The sequence below is a fragment of the Phascolarctos cinereus genome, unplaced genomic scaffold (assembly GCF_003287225.1).
Source record: "Phascolarctos cinereus isolate Bilbo 61053 unplaced genomic scaffold, phaCin_HiC Scaffold_1;HRSCAF=81, whole genome shotgun sequence".
In the NCBI taxonomy this organism is placed as follows: domain Eukaryota; kingdom Metazoa; phylum Chordata; class Mammalia; order Diprotodontia; family Phascolarctidae; genus Phascolarctos; species Phascolarctos cinereus.
In genome coordinates this window covers 21,235,217-21,249,569 of record NW_027555514.1, presented here as the reverse complement: position 1 = coordinate 21,249,569, position 14,353 = coordinate 21,235,217, and the positions used below count along the sequence as shown (strand labels likewise).

Here is a 14,353-nt window from a genome sequence, read left to right as displayed (position 1 = left end):
AGCCTTTGAGAGCCCCTGGCTGCCTCTGTCCTACAAGAAATTAGCTGAAGAGCACCTCAGTGGAGGGGTGGACAAAGTACAGGACATCATCGCCAGGCTTGGGTTCTTTGGGGATAAGGGGGTGCTTTGGCCCAGCCCTGGGAGGAGGTACCAGTTCAGGATAATTCTGCTGGGATGTGGGGCCAACGCTTTCAATGTCCCTGTGTGTGTGAAGCAGATGGAACCCTTGTGACCAGCAGGGCGCCTGCTGATGCCTTCTGCTTTCCCAGCCCCGCCGCCGGAATGGTCCAGAGCCGAACAAAGCTAGAACTCTTCATCACACAGATTGAATGCAGCACCATTTCACGTGCTTTTTCTGAGAAGCTTGTTTTTCCTCTAAATTGTTCTGGGTTTGAGATCTTAGCTGGGGGTCTGCTTTGTCTTTAGAGGTCAGTGTTACTCCTTAGCCTTTAACCCTCTCCTGCCCTCAGAACCCACCTCTGGCCCTGGTAGAGCTGCCCCTGCACAAACGCCTGACAGGCACTGCCTTGCTGAGGAGATTGCCTTGTGATTCACCTCCCGAATCAGAGCCATTTGCCGTTTCTGGTCTGGCTGCTGTCCCCTCCCACCGACTCCACGCATCCCTCCCTTCTCGTACAACGTTCCCAAAATGGCCCTGGTCTTCCTTCCCAGCTCCTGGCACCCTTTCGCAGAAGACCAGATGCCATTAGGTCATTGGTCCTTTTCTTGGGGAAAGAGGCAGTGAAACTAATGAGTCGTTATCGCCCTCTCCCCACCTGCCCAAGAAGTCGCCGCCATGCTGGTTGTAAGTTTCTTTGGGACCATACGGGCATGTGTAGGTGTTCTTGAGTCACCCTGACAAGCCAGCCTGGCCATACCTGGCACAACCCTCCCCCCTCCAGTTAGCCAGTCAGCAGCCAATCAGCATTCCTCCTTCCCTCCCTTCTATCGACCTGCCTGTGATTTCCTAGATCTCCTACATTGACTTCTGTCTGTACCCACTAGCTCCCCCTTCAGATTGTAAGTTCCTTGAGGGCAGATTGTTTCTTCTTTGCCTTTGCCCAGCATGATCAGATGCCCCCTCAGAGCCTGGCACATAGTAGACACTCAATAGATGCGGCTGATTGATTGAGGTGCTGAAGAGTGTGCTCTGTGCCAGGCACTGTGCTAAGCCCTGCCCTCAAGGAGCAGCTACACAGAAGATGATGCTCAATTTATACCAGATCTGTGGAAATATGTTTAACATGATTGCACACATATAACCTATATCAGATTGCTTGCCGTCTTGGAGAGGAGAAGGGAGAAAAATTTGGAACTCCAGATCTTATAAAAACTGATTGTTGAAAACTGTCTTTACATGTAATTAGAAAAAATAAAATACTCCTTTCACTTTATAGCCAGTCTATTTCAGGGGGCTCAGGAGTGGCCGTAGGTAGGAGGGGATACTGGAGATGAGTCTTAAGGACCCTAGGGATGCCAGTTTGTATATTTCAACTGTTATCCCTGAATCAGCAAACTTTTATTAAGTACTTACTATGTGCCCAGCACTGGGCTCAGTGCCAGGGCTGGAGAAGATGCCAGCTTTTGAAAGCTTACCACAGCAGCCTGGTGAGAGGGGCAGAGCAAAGAGCATGGATTACTTCGTGGCATTGAAGTTGGGCCTTACTGCACTTTTTGGGTCAATGATCTTGGGTGGGGGGGGACCTGTGGCCTCGAGGCCACCTGTGGCCCTCTGGGTCCTCAAGTGCGGCCCTTTGGGAATTTGTTCTGTGAAGCTTGGATTCAGTCAAAGGGCTGCACTTGAGGACCCAGAGGGCCACAGGTGGCCTCGAGGCCGCAGGTCCCCCACCCCTGGCTATTGCAGATGATCAGACACTCCCCTACCTATGAGTCGTCAGGAATGCTGCTGGTCTTTATCTCTCGGCTTAGATGGAGAGCAGGCTACTTCCAGATTGTGGGGAGCCTTGGAGGGTGCTTTCTTGCAAAGCTGTTTTATGGGTAGGACTGGCAGATTTTATGGGTGGCCACTTAGGGCCCTGTAACTCAGGAAATCACATCCCTCGTCATCCTTTTTTGGTTTGTTTTTAAAGGACAGCTAGCCTAAGAAGAGATCAGGAGCATTAACTGATAGTTAACACTCATTATCTAGGACTTGCAGAGTTCATAATTAACCTGGGTTGGAATATTACAGTTTCCTTATAAAGAAAAATTTCATATCGGCAGTTGTCAGAGCAAGCTGGCTTGGGAGACAATGGAAAGTGTTTGTCATGGAAAAGTTAGCAGATGCAGAAAAGAACTTCTCCGGAGATGATTGTGGGCTGCCACAGGTTGGGGAAATATCCAATCATCTCCGTGGCAGGCTAGAAACACCAGCAGCTTCTGCTAATATTAATGGAGTTATCACAGCACAGAGGGAGTCTGGAGGTGCTGGAGGAGGCTGAGACCCCAGGCCTGACCGCCCAGCTCCTCAGCATAGCTGGACGCCTGCCTCCCTTGGTGTGAAGCCTGCCTGACATCCCCCAAACTCTCATCAGGCTGTGGCCTTAGGCTACTTGGGAGGCCAGGAGCAAAGAGGGAGCTTCCTCTGCACAAGTCTCCTGGTCCAGAAACATCTCCCCTCTACATTTGTCAAGATGGGCAGTGGCATGGGGACTCCTGGAGGCCCCCTGATGGCTCTGGGGGAGAGGAAATCAAAGGAAAATTCTGAAAAAATCAGGGAACAGTAGAGTGTATGCCTGTGATTTACTACCTCTGATGGAGAAGCTCTTGGTGATGCATCTGGTCAGGAGCCTGATGACATTGAGACTCCTCTGAGCAGAGCCCCCATTTCAGGTGGCAGCCATGCAGGAGGGATAAGGTCCCCTGGGAAGAATGGCTGGTAGGTGGTGTGTGGAAGGAGAGGCGAGTCTAAACCCAGGAACCTAATGAGAAAAGCCATGGGACAAGAGCTGATGTATTTACCTTGGGCCTTATGATGATAAAAGTCCCTTCTCTGGATTGTCACATCTGACCTCCTGGATTTTCCATGCCTGTTACTCATTTATTTCAACAAACTTGGAAGAAAGATTTCAGAATGTTTTTCCCCATCTGCATCAGTGTCTTCTCCTTTGTGCCTTGTACCCACCCCTCTGGCCATCTGGTGATGCCTGTGGGTCACTTCTCAGAGTAATAATTTTAAATACACAAAATAAAAAGTATAGGATTAAAAAGGAAACCAATTATATTGAAATATATTCATCAAAATATTTTTGTAAACCCAGGTAAAGAACTCCTAATTATAATAAGGCGTTTTGTGGCCAATGAAGTCCTGGCCCCACCCCCAGATCTCACCCTTCACAAGTTGAGTGTTTGTCAGTTAAGAACTGATGGGGGAGAGTGGAGTCGGGCCATTTCAGAAGAGTAGAATTCAGAAGGGGAGGGCGTGGGGGTGTTAAGTCTGCCCAGCACAAAAGGGAGGAAAAGACGGTTGAATTTGGAGATAAGGGAGCTCACTTCTTGCCTGTGTCCCATGTGACTTTGAGCAAGTCACTTCTCCCTCCCCACCCCTGTCACTGTCTCATCTATCAAATAAGGGGACAGGGGCGAGGGGGATCTCAAACCAGGCTTCAGGGGGTCCTTGCACACACACACACACACACACACACACACACACACACACACACTTCCATAGTTGTTGGGCCCCAGGAACAAAACACCTCCAGGAAGAAATGAAGTAGCTTCCTCGTTGCCGGAATCAGAAGTGATGATTCAGGGGCAGAGCCAAGATGGCGGAGTGAAAGCAGTGACTTGCTTGAGCTCTCCTCCAAACCCCTCCAAATACTCATTAAAAAATGCCTCTGAACAAATTCTAAAGCAGCAGAACCCACAAAAAGAAAGAGTGAAACAAATTTCCAGCCCAAGACAACCTGGATGATTGATCAGAAAGATGTATTGTGCCGGACTAGGAGCGCAGTGCAGCGCAGCATGGGAGCGCAGCGTGGCGTGGGCACGCAGGCCGCAGCAAACCTGGAGCAGGCCTCAGAGGAGTGACTCCTGGGCAGCTATGGAGGTTTCCAGACTCCTCAACCCACTAATGCCAAAGACAATTTAGAAGGTCAGTGGGAAAAGTCTGTTTCTGTGGGTGCTGAGAAAGGAAGGCGGGTTTCAGCTCATTCCCCAAGAGTGTGGGGGGGCAGCTGCTTCCGAGCTTCCGGCCCACAGACTGAGGGGGAATCCAGTGGCTGATCACAGGGGGATTGCAGGGATCTCTTTGCCAGTGCTGAGGCAGGAATCTCTTGCTTTGCCCGTGTTTGGATCTGGGTCACAGTTCTGGGTGGCGGTGCTGGGGTGAGGAGGAACACTGGCATGGTGGAGCTTGTAGTGGCTGTGGAGAGGAACCCCTCCTCACAGTTACAGGACAGAAAGGAATACTTGTGGTCACAGGCCAGGAAAGGAGTAAACACCTCGCCCCTTATCATACCACCTTGGAAGAACTGAAAATTTACAGGTCCCTACAAGTATCTCTGAAAACAGCTGTACAAACCCCTGAAGCTTGGGACAGTACATTCTCCACATTGGAAGCAGACTCTTACCTTAACAAAGAGTTTAAAACTCAAGTAATTGGCCGGGATCATGAGCAAGCAGTGCAAAAAGAGTCAGACTATATTATCTTACTTTGGTGACAAAGAAGATCAAAATATACAACCAGAAGAAGACAACAAAGTCAAAGCTCCTACATCCAAAGCCTCCAAGAAAAATATGAATCAGTCCCAGGCCTTGGAAGAGCTCAAAAGGGATTTTGAGAAGCAAGTAAGGGAAGTAGAGGAAAAACTGGAAGAGAAATGAGAGTGATGCAAGAAAATCATGAAAAACAAGTCAACAGCTTGCTAAAGGAGACCCAAAAAAATACTGAAGAAAATAACACCTTAAAAAATAGCCTAACCCAAATGGCAAAAGAGGTCCAAAAAGCCAATGAGGAGAAAAATGCCCTAAAAAGAAAAATTGGCCAAATGGAAAAGGAAGTCCAAAAGATTACTGAAGAAAATACTTCCTTAAAAATTAGAATAGAGCAATTGGAAGATAGTGACTTTATGAGAAATCAAGACACTGTAAAACAAATCCAAAAGAATGAAAAATTAGAAAACAATGTGAAATATCTCATGGAAAAACAACTGACCTGGAAAATAGATCCAGGAGAGAGAATTTAAAAATTATTGGACTATCTGAAAGCCATGATCAAAAAAAGAGCCTAGACATCATCTTTCAAGAAATTATCAAGGAAAACTGCCCTGATATATTAGAACCAGAGGGCAAAATAGAAATTGAAAGAATCCACCGATCTCCTCCTGAAAGAGATCCCCAAAGGAAAACTCCTAGGAATATTATAGCCAAATTCCAGAGTTCCCAGGTCAAGGAGAAAATATTACAAGCTGCCAGAAGGAAACAATTCAAGTACTGTGGAAACACAATCAGGATAATACAAGATTTAGCAGCTTCTACATTAAAGGACCGCAGGGCATGGAACATAATATTCAGGAGGGCAGAGGAGATAGGATTACAACCAAGAATCACCTACCCAGCAAAACTGAGTATAATTCTTCAGGGGAAAAAAATGGTCATTCCTGATGAAAAGACCAGAGCTGAATAGAAAATCTGACTTTCAAATACAGGACTCAAGTGAAACATGAAGAGGTAAACAGGAAAGAGAAATCGTAAGAGACTTATTAAGATTGAACTGTTTACATTCCTGCATGGAAAGATGATATTTATAACTCATAAGATCTTTGTCAGTATTAGGGTAGTTGGAGGAAAAAAATTATATGTATGTATATATAGATAGAGGGCACAGGTTGAGTTGAAGATTAAGGGGTCATATCTGGAGAATAAAATTAAGGGATGAGGGAGGATTATACTCAGAGAAGAAGAAAGGGAGAGGTAGAATGGGGTAAATTATCTCACAAAAAAAAACAGAAAAGAAAAGTCTCTTACAGTGGAGGGGAAACAGGGGAAGGTGAGAGGGAATGAGTGAATCTTATTCTCATAGGATTTGGCTTAAGGAGGGAATAACATACACATTCAATTGGGTATGGAAATTGTCTTACCCTACAGAAAATAGGGGGAGAAGGGGACAAGAGAGCAGGGGGATGATAGAGAGGAGGGCAGATTGGAAAGGGGTAATCAGAAGTAAATACTTCTGAGGAGGACAGGGTCAAAAGAAAGAATAGAATAAATGGGAGGGCAGGATAGGATTAAGGGAAATAGAGTTAGTTTTTCACAACATGTCTACTATGGAAGTGTTTTGCACATGTACAACTTATATTGAGTTGCTTGCCTTTTCAATGAGGGTGGGTGGGGAGGGAGGAAGAGAGAAAATTTAAAACCTAAAGTTTTAAAAACATATGTTTAAAAAAAAGTTTTCGCATGCTATTGGGAAATAAGAAATACAGGAAATGGGGTACAGAATTCTATCCTGCCCTACAGGAAAATAGAAGGGGAAGGGATAAGAGAAGGGGGAGAGATAGAAGAGAGGACAGACTAGGGGAAGGGATATTCAGAATGCATGCCATCTTGGGTGGGGGAGGGTGAGAGGGGTGAAAATTTGGAACTCAAAAACTTGTAATGAATGTTGAAAACTAAAATAAATAAATTTATTTTAAATAAAGAAAAAAAAAAAAGAAAAAACCAGCTTCGAGGGCTCTCGAAGGAGCCAAGAAGATAGCTACCTTATGTAGCACCTCCTACCCTTTAGATCTGGGTAAACATTGGCAAGCCTTCAAGGGATGTGGGGAAACAAGTACCCTACTGCCCTGCTGGTGGAGCTGTGAGCCAGTCCAGTCATTCTGGAGAGCAATTTGAAGCTATGTCCCCGAAGCTATTAAACTCAGCATGCCTTATTCATACTGCTAGTAGGTCTACTCTACCTCAGTTAGATCAAAGAAAGAGACACAAGACCCATATATACAAAACTATTTATAACAGTTCTTTTTTATGTTGGCAAAGTATTGGAAACTGAAGGGGTTCCCATCAGTCGAATAGCTGAACAAGTTATAGTATGTGAATGTGATGGAACACTACTGTGCTGTTAAGAAATGATAGAGAGGATGGTTTAAGAAAAAACCTGGGGGGGTGGCGCAGTGGATAGAGCACCGGCCCTGAAGTCAGGAGGACCTGAGTTCAAATTTGGCCTCAGACCAAACACTTGACACTTACTAGCTGTATGACCCTGGGCAAGTCACTTAACCCCAACTGCCTAAAAAAGCAAAAAGAAAGAAAGAAAGAAAGAAAGAAAGAAAGAAAGAAAGAAAGAAAGAAAGAAAGAAAGAAAGAAAGAAAGAAAGAAAGAAAGAAAGAAAGAAAGAAAGAAAGAAAGAAAGAAAGAAAAAGAAAAAACCTGGGAAAACTTGTATGAACTGATGCAAAGTGAAGTGACCAGAACTAATCAAACAATGCATACAATAATTATATTGTCAAAAACAATCACAACGACTTGGGAACTCTGATCGACACAATGACCAGCCACGATTCCAGAGGACTCAAAATGAAGCGTGTCCCCCACTTCCTGAGGGAGGACTGATGGACTCATAGTACAAATTCAGGCATATCTTTTTTTGGATGTGACGAATGTGAGAGTTTGTTCTGCTTGATTATACATGTTTGTGAGAAGCTTTGTTTATCTTGCTTTCTCTTTAAATCTTCTTTTAATCATTAAAAAAAATTCTCAAGGGGGGAGAGAGATTTCATGCTAATTTTTTTTAAAGAGACAACTTCTGGGAAAACTAGAAAGCAGTTGGGCAGAAAAATAAAACTATTCAGCTTTACAAAAAAGCAACCTAGATGGTACCTAAGGGGAATTTTCTGAATACCTTTCAAAGTGGAGACAAGGATTTTCAGCAATTAAGATCGAAGAGTTGACCCTTTGCCCCAGGTACCCTTTAACCTTGAACCCATTTTCCCCTGCTTGTACATGTGAAAGAGTGTGTCACAGAGGATGTTTTGGATCAACTATTATATCATCTTAGTAAATATAGGTTTCTCAAAGTGAATTTAAGTCTAGTTGACTAATTGATATTATGGGTATGGGAGAAGGAAGGGCACCTGTGGGGGCTTATGAGCCACGGTATTATAAAGACATTTCCCTAGTTGCCTAAACCATCTACTTGAATTTTGAGGAGAAAAGTCAAAGCCACCCTTTGGGGACTTGGACCTCCAGGACTAATGGGGGTTGGGAGAGTGAGCCACAGAACCTGTCCTGCCTTTGTATCCCCATGTAAACTAATTTAGTACACCCTTAACCAAAAAAAAAAAAAGTGATGATTCACCCAAGCCAAGGGGTGAGTGGAGAGCCATGCTGGCTGTAATTGGGGGGCTCTTCCTTTTACAAAAATCTTAAAGCACATTAACAAATGCACCTAAAACGAAAGCTGGAACAAAAGGTTTGCCGCGCCTCCCCTGGGGGTAGGGGGTGGCTCAACATACCGGGAAGCCAAGCGGGGCTGAGTGCGACTTTCTCAGGGTCTCTTTTCTCTGTTCTCTCTGCAGCACATTAAACTTGTGGCTGAGTCGCTGAAGGAGGAAGGGAAGGAAGATGAGAAGAATACCACTTAGGAGAGTTTACCCACAAACTCCGCAGGGTGCATCCATTCCTTAAAGCTGGACGGTTACGTGATATGTGCGGAATTGGCTCCGAGCAGTGGCCTAGCCACGCTCTGTGCCCGAGGCGCAGCCCTGCCAGCCCACCCTAGCTTGGGGTGGGGCTCTGCTCAGCCTTCCCGTCCCCGAAGGCTGCCCCGGGCCTCCCAGCAGCCACCCCCAGCTTCACAGTTCACTGAGGCAGCTGAACTCAGGGTCCACCAAGCCTTCACCTCGTGCCCTGCTTTGGAGGAGGGATCACTGTGCATCGGGCCTGGCCTCCGGCCTGGCCCCGCACCGGCCTCTTGCTCCATTTGTCCTGATTTCTTTCCCTGGTAGTTTCTGGTCATTCGTTTTATCTTACCCCAGGTCTACCGACTTCAACTTTAGCCTGTCAGAGCCAATGAATTGGCAGCTCTGCTCACTGTCCGTCGCGGTGGCGTGTCCTTTTGGCCCAGAGGAACTCCTGGGAGCCATCTGGGCAGCTGGCAGTCACTGTAGGGACTACAGCAGGCGAGGCCGTGAGAGGCGCATATCGCGTGGTTCTCGAGTGGGCAGGCAGCGAATTCCAGCCGTGCCTCTTCCGATACCTCGATACGGGTTCTCCACTGCAGTGTGTTCATGGATTCTCTTACTCGTTAAAATGATAGTAGCAGAACTATTAAAGACAAAGATGCATGCCTGGCTAAAGTTTGTCGTAGTGCGCTGAGAGGTCCCTGGGGTCTCGGTCCTCCCCTAGAGTTCCACGAGTCGCGCCTCCAGGCGGTTATTCTCATTTGTGTTCAGTGGCTTCTGGTGTAGATATAGAACCTCCCCCACACACACACACACACACTCACCCACCCATACACACACGCCATCCCAGAGACCCTGGGGAAGAAGGGAAAAGAGGGAAGCCTAGACTAAGCCCCCCAGATCAAGTGACTCCGAGCTGGTCCTTTCTCCTTTCTGAGTCCATGAAGGGATGGGATCAGGCCAGATTCCGAGCCCGTGATCTTGTACCTAATGTGCGCAGCTGGACTGTGATGAGGCTTGCGCTGTGAGAGCCCACTCCGGGACATCTGCCGCTGATGGGTGAGAACCAGCCAGGCTTCAATGTGGGAAAAGAGTAAGGGAATGAAAATGCCACCCAAGTGGAGAGATGAGACACAGCCTCTGACTGCGAGCTAGCAAATACTCCCAGCACTGCCCGAGGGAGGCTTCTCTGGCTCACCAGGGCCAGGGGGAAGAGGAAGAGAAGGAAACTTCAGCCACACCCAACCCATCCTGGGCTGCCCCAGGGCCAGGTGTAGATGGGCTCCTTCTCTCCCTAACAGCATGCGGGAGCTTCTCACGCTGTAAGATCCGCCCAGAGCGGGAACAGCAGCATCCAGAATGGAACCTGCCCTTTGGGCTAACCTCAGGGTCTCCCTCCCGCACTTCCTCTGGTCCAGGTGTGGTCATCCCATCTCCCCCGAGGCATCTTTCTGCTGAAGCGTGTGGCAGGGGCATCTCTGGGGAAGCCTGCCTGGCCCACTGGGGTCATGGCATCTTAGTGTCGGAGGTTAGCCAGTAGTGGAGTCGTCAAAAGAGACCAGAGAAAGCCGCATGTAGGAATCCACACTTTCACATCCGTTATTGGGTGGACAGTTAGAAAGGAACTCGGCGCTCCTCGGAGCCAATCCCCTCCTTTTACAGATAAGGAAACTGAGGCCCAAGGAGTGAGGTGGGGTTTGAACCCAGTCCTCTGAGTCTTTCTTCTTGGTCTTATTAAGGACAACCTAGGAGGGAAACAGTCACAGTCCAGGGTCACACAGTGGGGAGCCGCAGAGCCAAAATTTGAATGCAGTCCTTTACCACAACCCACCCTGCCACGCCATGTTCTAGGTAAACAATAGGAGCAATGCTGGATGAAAGGGAGTGGGAGGGGCACTAAAGCCCTATCGTGACCATATGAAAATAATGACTCATGCTTCTGTAGCTCCTTCATATTTAACAACCCTCCGAATTATTATTGCCATTTTAGAGAGGAAGAGACTGAGGCTCAGAGGGGGCCTTGCCTTGGGTCACCAAGCCCGACCCCCATCCCCCACTCGCCGTCCCAGCCCAGAAGCTTCCCTACAGCGTCCAGCCTGGGCAGGGTGAGAGGGGTGTGCTGGGGACCAAGCCTGGAGCATTGCTGTCCCTTCCCTAAACACCCTCCACCACTACCACCACCACTCCCTGCCCGCCTCCCCCCCCACACACACACTCACACTCACTCATACTCATACATTGTTGGCTGGGGAAGTGCTCTGGGCTGACCCAGATTAGGTAACAATCAGGTAACAAGCAATGAAAGCATGAGAAGATTGGGAAGGTAGTCAGAGGCCAGGCTGGGAAGGGCTTCCCAAGAGAAACAGAGATTAGGGAGGATGGACGGTGATACCGTCCATCAGGGACATTGCTTTGGCTCCTGATGGCTGAGTGCCTCCGGCTGTCCAGCACACTCTCATGGCCTCTTTTGAGGGAGAACTGGGGAGTGAGCTTTTACAAAGCCCAAGTTCCTGGCTGGTTTTCTGCAGCTAAGATGAGAAGGCCAAAAGTCAGTCCTCTCTCTAGAAAGCCAAAGCATTTCAAGGATGGTTGGCTACTGGCTTGGGGCTCTCTGTCAGGCCGCCTTGCCAGTGACCTCTCACCTTAATGTCTGTTTGGTGACAACTAAAAATAGGCCGTGGGGTGGCCAGCAGGGCACTCCTGCAAGGTCAGAAGTCACTCTCTGGACACTGGAGGACCGTGGAGTCCAGAAGGGCAGCTGGGCTGCCAATGCTCCATTCCGAGGCTGAGCTCCCCATTCCCCAGTCCTGCCCTGGCTCTCATGACCACCAACTCAAGTCATCATTCATGTGCGCTCTCCCCCAGGGCCCAGCTCCCCAGCCCTTAGGAAAAGGGGACAGCTACCTGAGTTGTGGTTTCTTCACCACCTACCAGCCTGACATCTGGTCTGCCACGGTTGGTGTTTTGGCACCATGAGAAGGGATCACATGGCCCCCTGCATTAGGCCCAGCCTCCATCTAGGTTGTTCTCAGAACAAGGACAAGCCCACCTGTCCCTGCTTCCCCCTTGTAACCTTTGCTCTGCTTGAAACAGGGCAAGAACCTATGGGCTTCATACCCTTAGCAACCTGGGAGAAAGAGGCTCAGAATTCAGAGCATTTACCAGGGAAGGCAGATGGGAGTGGGGCAGCTTCAAGGCAGGAGCAGATACCTGCCCACTGGTGAGAAGGTGAAGGACATCAAAGCCCAGCCCTGCATCTCAGCTTTATGTAGTGGTTTGGGTGAAAGTCCTCTCTGGTGAAGTCCTAGGCACAGTCAGAGGGTTCAGTCGGAAACGGATCATGTATCTGCCTGGCCCTTGTGGCCTTTCCCGATGCCCTCCCGAGGACTCCTGCTGCAGGTACTATCTGTGCTCCCTGTGAGCAGAGACAGTCCGCCTTTCCTGTCTGGATCCCCAGGCTGCACACTTGCTAAGTGCTAAATAAATCCTTTTCATTCTTCCTGGGGGGAGGCACATTGAACAATGTTTCAGGGTGGCAAAATTTACAGTAAACAAGTGACCTTGCATTGTAATGCCCTGGAAAGAGCACTGAATTTAATATCTCAGTCCTAGCCATGCCTTTTGCCAGGAGCTGTGTAGCCATGGGAAAGACCTTTGGTCCCTCATTTTCTGAATCAGCAAAATGGGCTGATATGAGGAAACCTGCTGAAAAACCTGAAAATGCTACCAAAAGCTGAGTTTCTGGTTCTGAAAAGCTGTGCAAGATTTTCACTGGAAATCTGTAAGGTGGGTACACCTGGGTATATCCGGTGCACCAGAGAAAGTAGAAATCTATCAGGGGTGCAGCCTGCATCATGAGAGACACCGAAAGTTCTTCCCCCTTTGGAAGGACAGACCTGGCTCTCCCCACAGGACTCTCTGTCCCCTCAGAGAGGGAAGAATGATGGTGTAACCTATTAGGTGCCTCACCACGCTCCTCCAAGGTAGCTGAGGCATCACCCTCAATTACCCATAATAAGGTTTTCCTCTTGGCCCTGAAGCCTTAGTCTGGCTCTGCCAAGGCTCCTAAGATCACCCCTGCTTTCTTGTCTTCTGCTAAGGAACCCCCAGAGAAGTCAACCTGAACTTGAACCACATGGCAGGTAATTAGTCAATCAACAAGCTAGAAGTGCCAGGCACTGGGTCAAAAGTCAAAAGTAAACTTTTCCTGCCCTCGAGGGGCTTACATTTGCACTGCCCCAGAAGAAATGTGACCTGGATAAGTCTTAAGCAAGAAAGAATTCAGCACCAAATCAGCTCCATGGCTGTCTGTCCCTTGCACCCCAGTAAACTGAGGAGCTCAAAAAAAGCTTAAGGCCAACTCAAGTTTAAATTATCCCATGAGAAGGAAGACAGCCTTGCCATTGCCATATTCCTACCTGTGAGACCATGAACAAGTCATTTGCCCTCTGGGGCCTCAGTTTCCCCACCCAGATGAGGGTTTGGGGCTTGATTGCTAAGGTCTCTTCTAGCTCATCTGATTCCTGTTTATTTCATCTACACTACAAAACAAACATCATTCTGGTGTTCCAATCATTCTAAAGAATGAAGAAGTGGCCACTGGGAGGGACCCCCAGAGTCACAGCTGGGAGGCCAACGATGAGCCCATAAAAAGGAATCTCCTATATCGTGGGCTGGCCAATTAAACCTATGGATGTCAGGTGCTGTATGCACCACGTGTATGTGGCCAGCCATCCCTGAGGTCCGTGAGCACCCGTTTGTCGTGACCTGACTCAGCAATTCTGAGGAGCACTCATGCTTCCAAATACCAATGGCAGTGGGCCATAGCCAGAGAATAGAGGGCCATACGAGACAGACATCAACCAATCCATAAACATGTGTCAAGAGCCTAGCACGGGCCAGGCACTGGGCTAGAGGCTAGATCGAGGGCTGGCATGAATCACTTGAATCAACGTGGTCTTGTGGAATACTCTTGCCTAAAGGTGTGGCCACTCCCCAAATGAGCCCCAGTGTGCCTTCCCTTCTAGAGAAGTCTATGAGAACCAAGAGTAAAGCTGGGAGGGGTCTTCAAGGTTATCTAGCCCAAGCCCTTTATTTTATAAATGGAGAAGTTGGGTCCCAGAGAGGTTAAGTAATTTAACTCCCGAACAGCATTTATCTGGCACGCCAAGGTTTTCCTAGAACCTTACAAAACAGCAGAGACAATACTCCAATGAAGACCTTCCAGATCAAAAGCTGTTGCACCACACTGTTTGAATGAAGCAGGCAATGACTCACCAAGGACCCACGTTTCCCGTTCAAAAAATTCAAAACCCTGGATAGAAACAATCAATTAACAAGACTTTAATTAAGCCCTGATTCCAGGCATGACAGCATTAAAACGAAAGGGCTTTACACAGCATTTGGGGTGAGAGAACCAAGAAATGATTAAGGACATATTTTATGTAGGGAAGTCACAACTTAATGCTATGCAGTGACAGTGATGAATTTGGATGAATTCCATAGCAGGACTTATGGGTGCTTCTATGTGTGTGTGTGTGTGTGTGTGTGTGTGTGTGTGTATGTATATATATTCACATATGACAAGTTTATATGTATATTTTAACTGCAATATTGGTGCTGTATAAAGAAGGTTGCATTTGGAGCCAGAATACCTGAGTTCAAATCTTAACTCAACTACTTACTACCTGTATGCCCTAGGATTAGCAGCCCCTAAGGCCACTTCCAGCCC

At 47.9% G+C, this 14,353-nt stretch overlaps 1 protein-coding gene across 1 annotated transcript in view; it reads left to right on the top strand.

The window, feature by feature from the left end:
- Positions 1-9,285, top strand: part of ANO10 (anoctamin 10) — a 233,615-nt gene extending 224,330 nt beyond the window's left edge. Inside the window, 1 exon segment of the mRNA XM_020993215.1 lies at positions 8,518-9,285. Coding sequence (XP_020848874.1) covers positions 8,518-8,583 — 66 coding nt within the window. The 3' untranslated portion in view covers positions 8,584-9,285.
- The last annotated feature ends 5,068 nt before the right edge of the window (positions 9,286-14,353 follow it).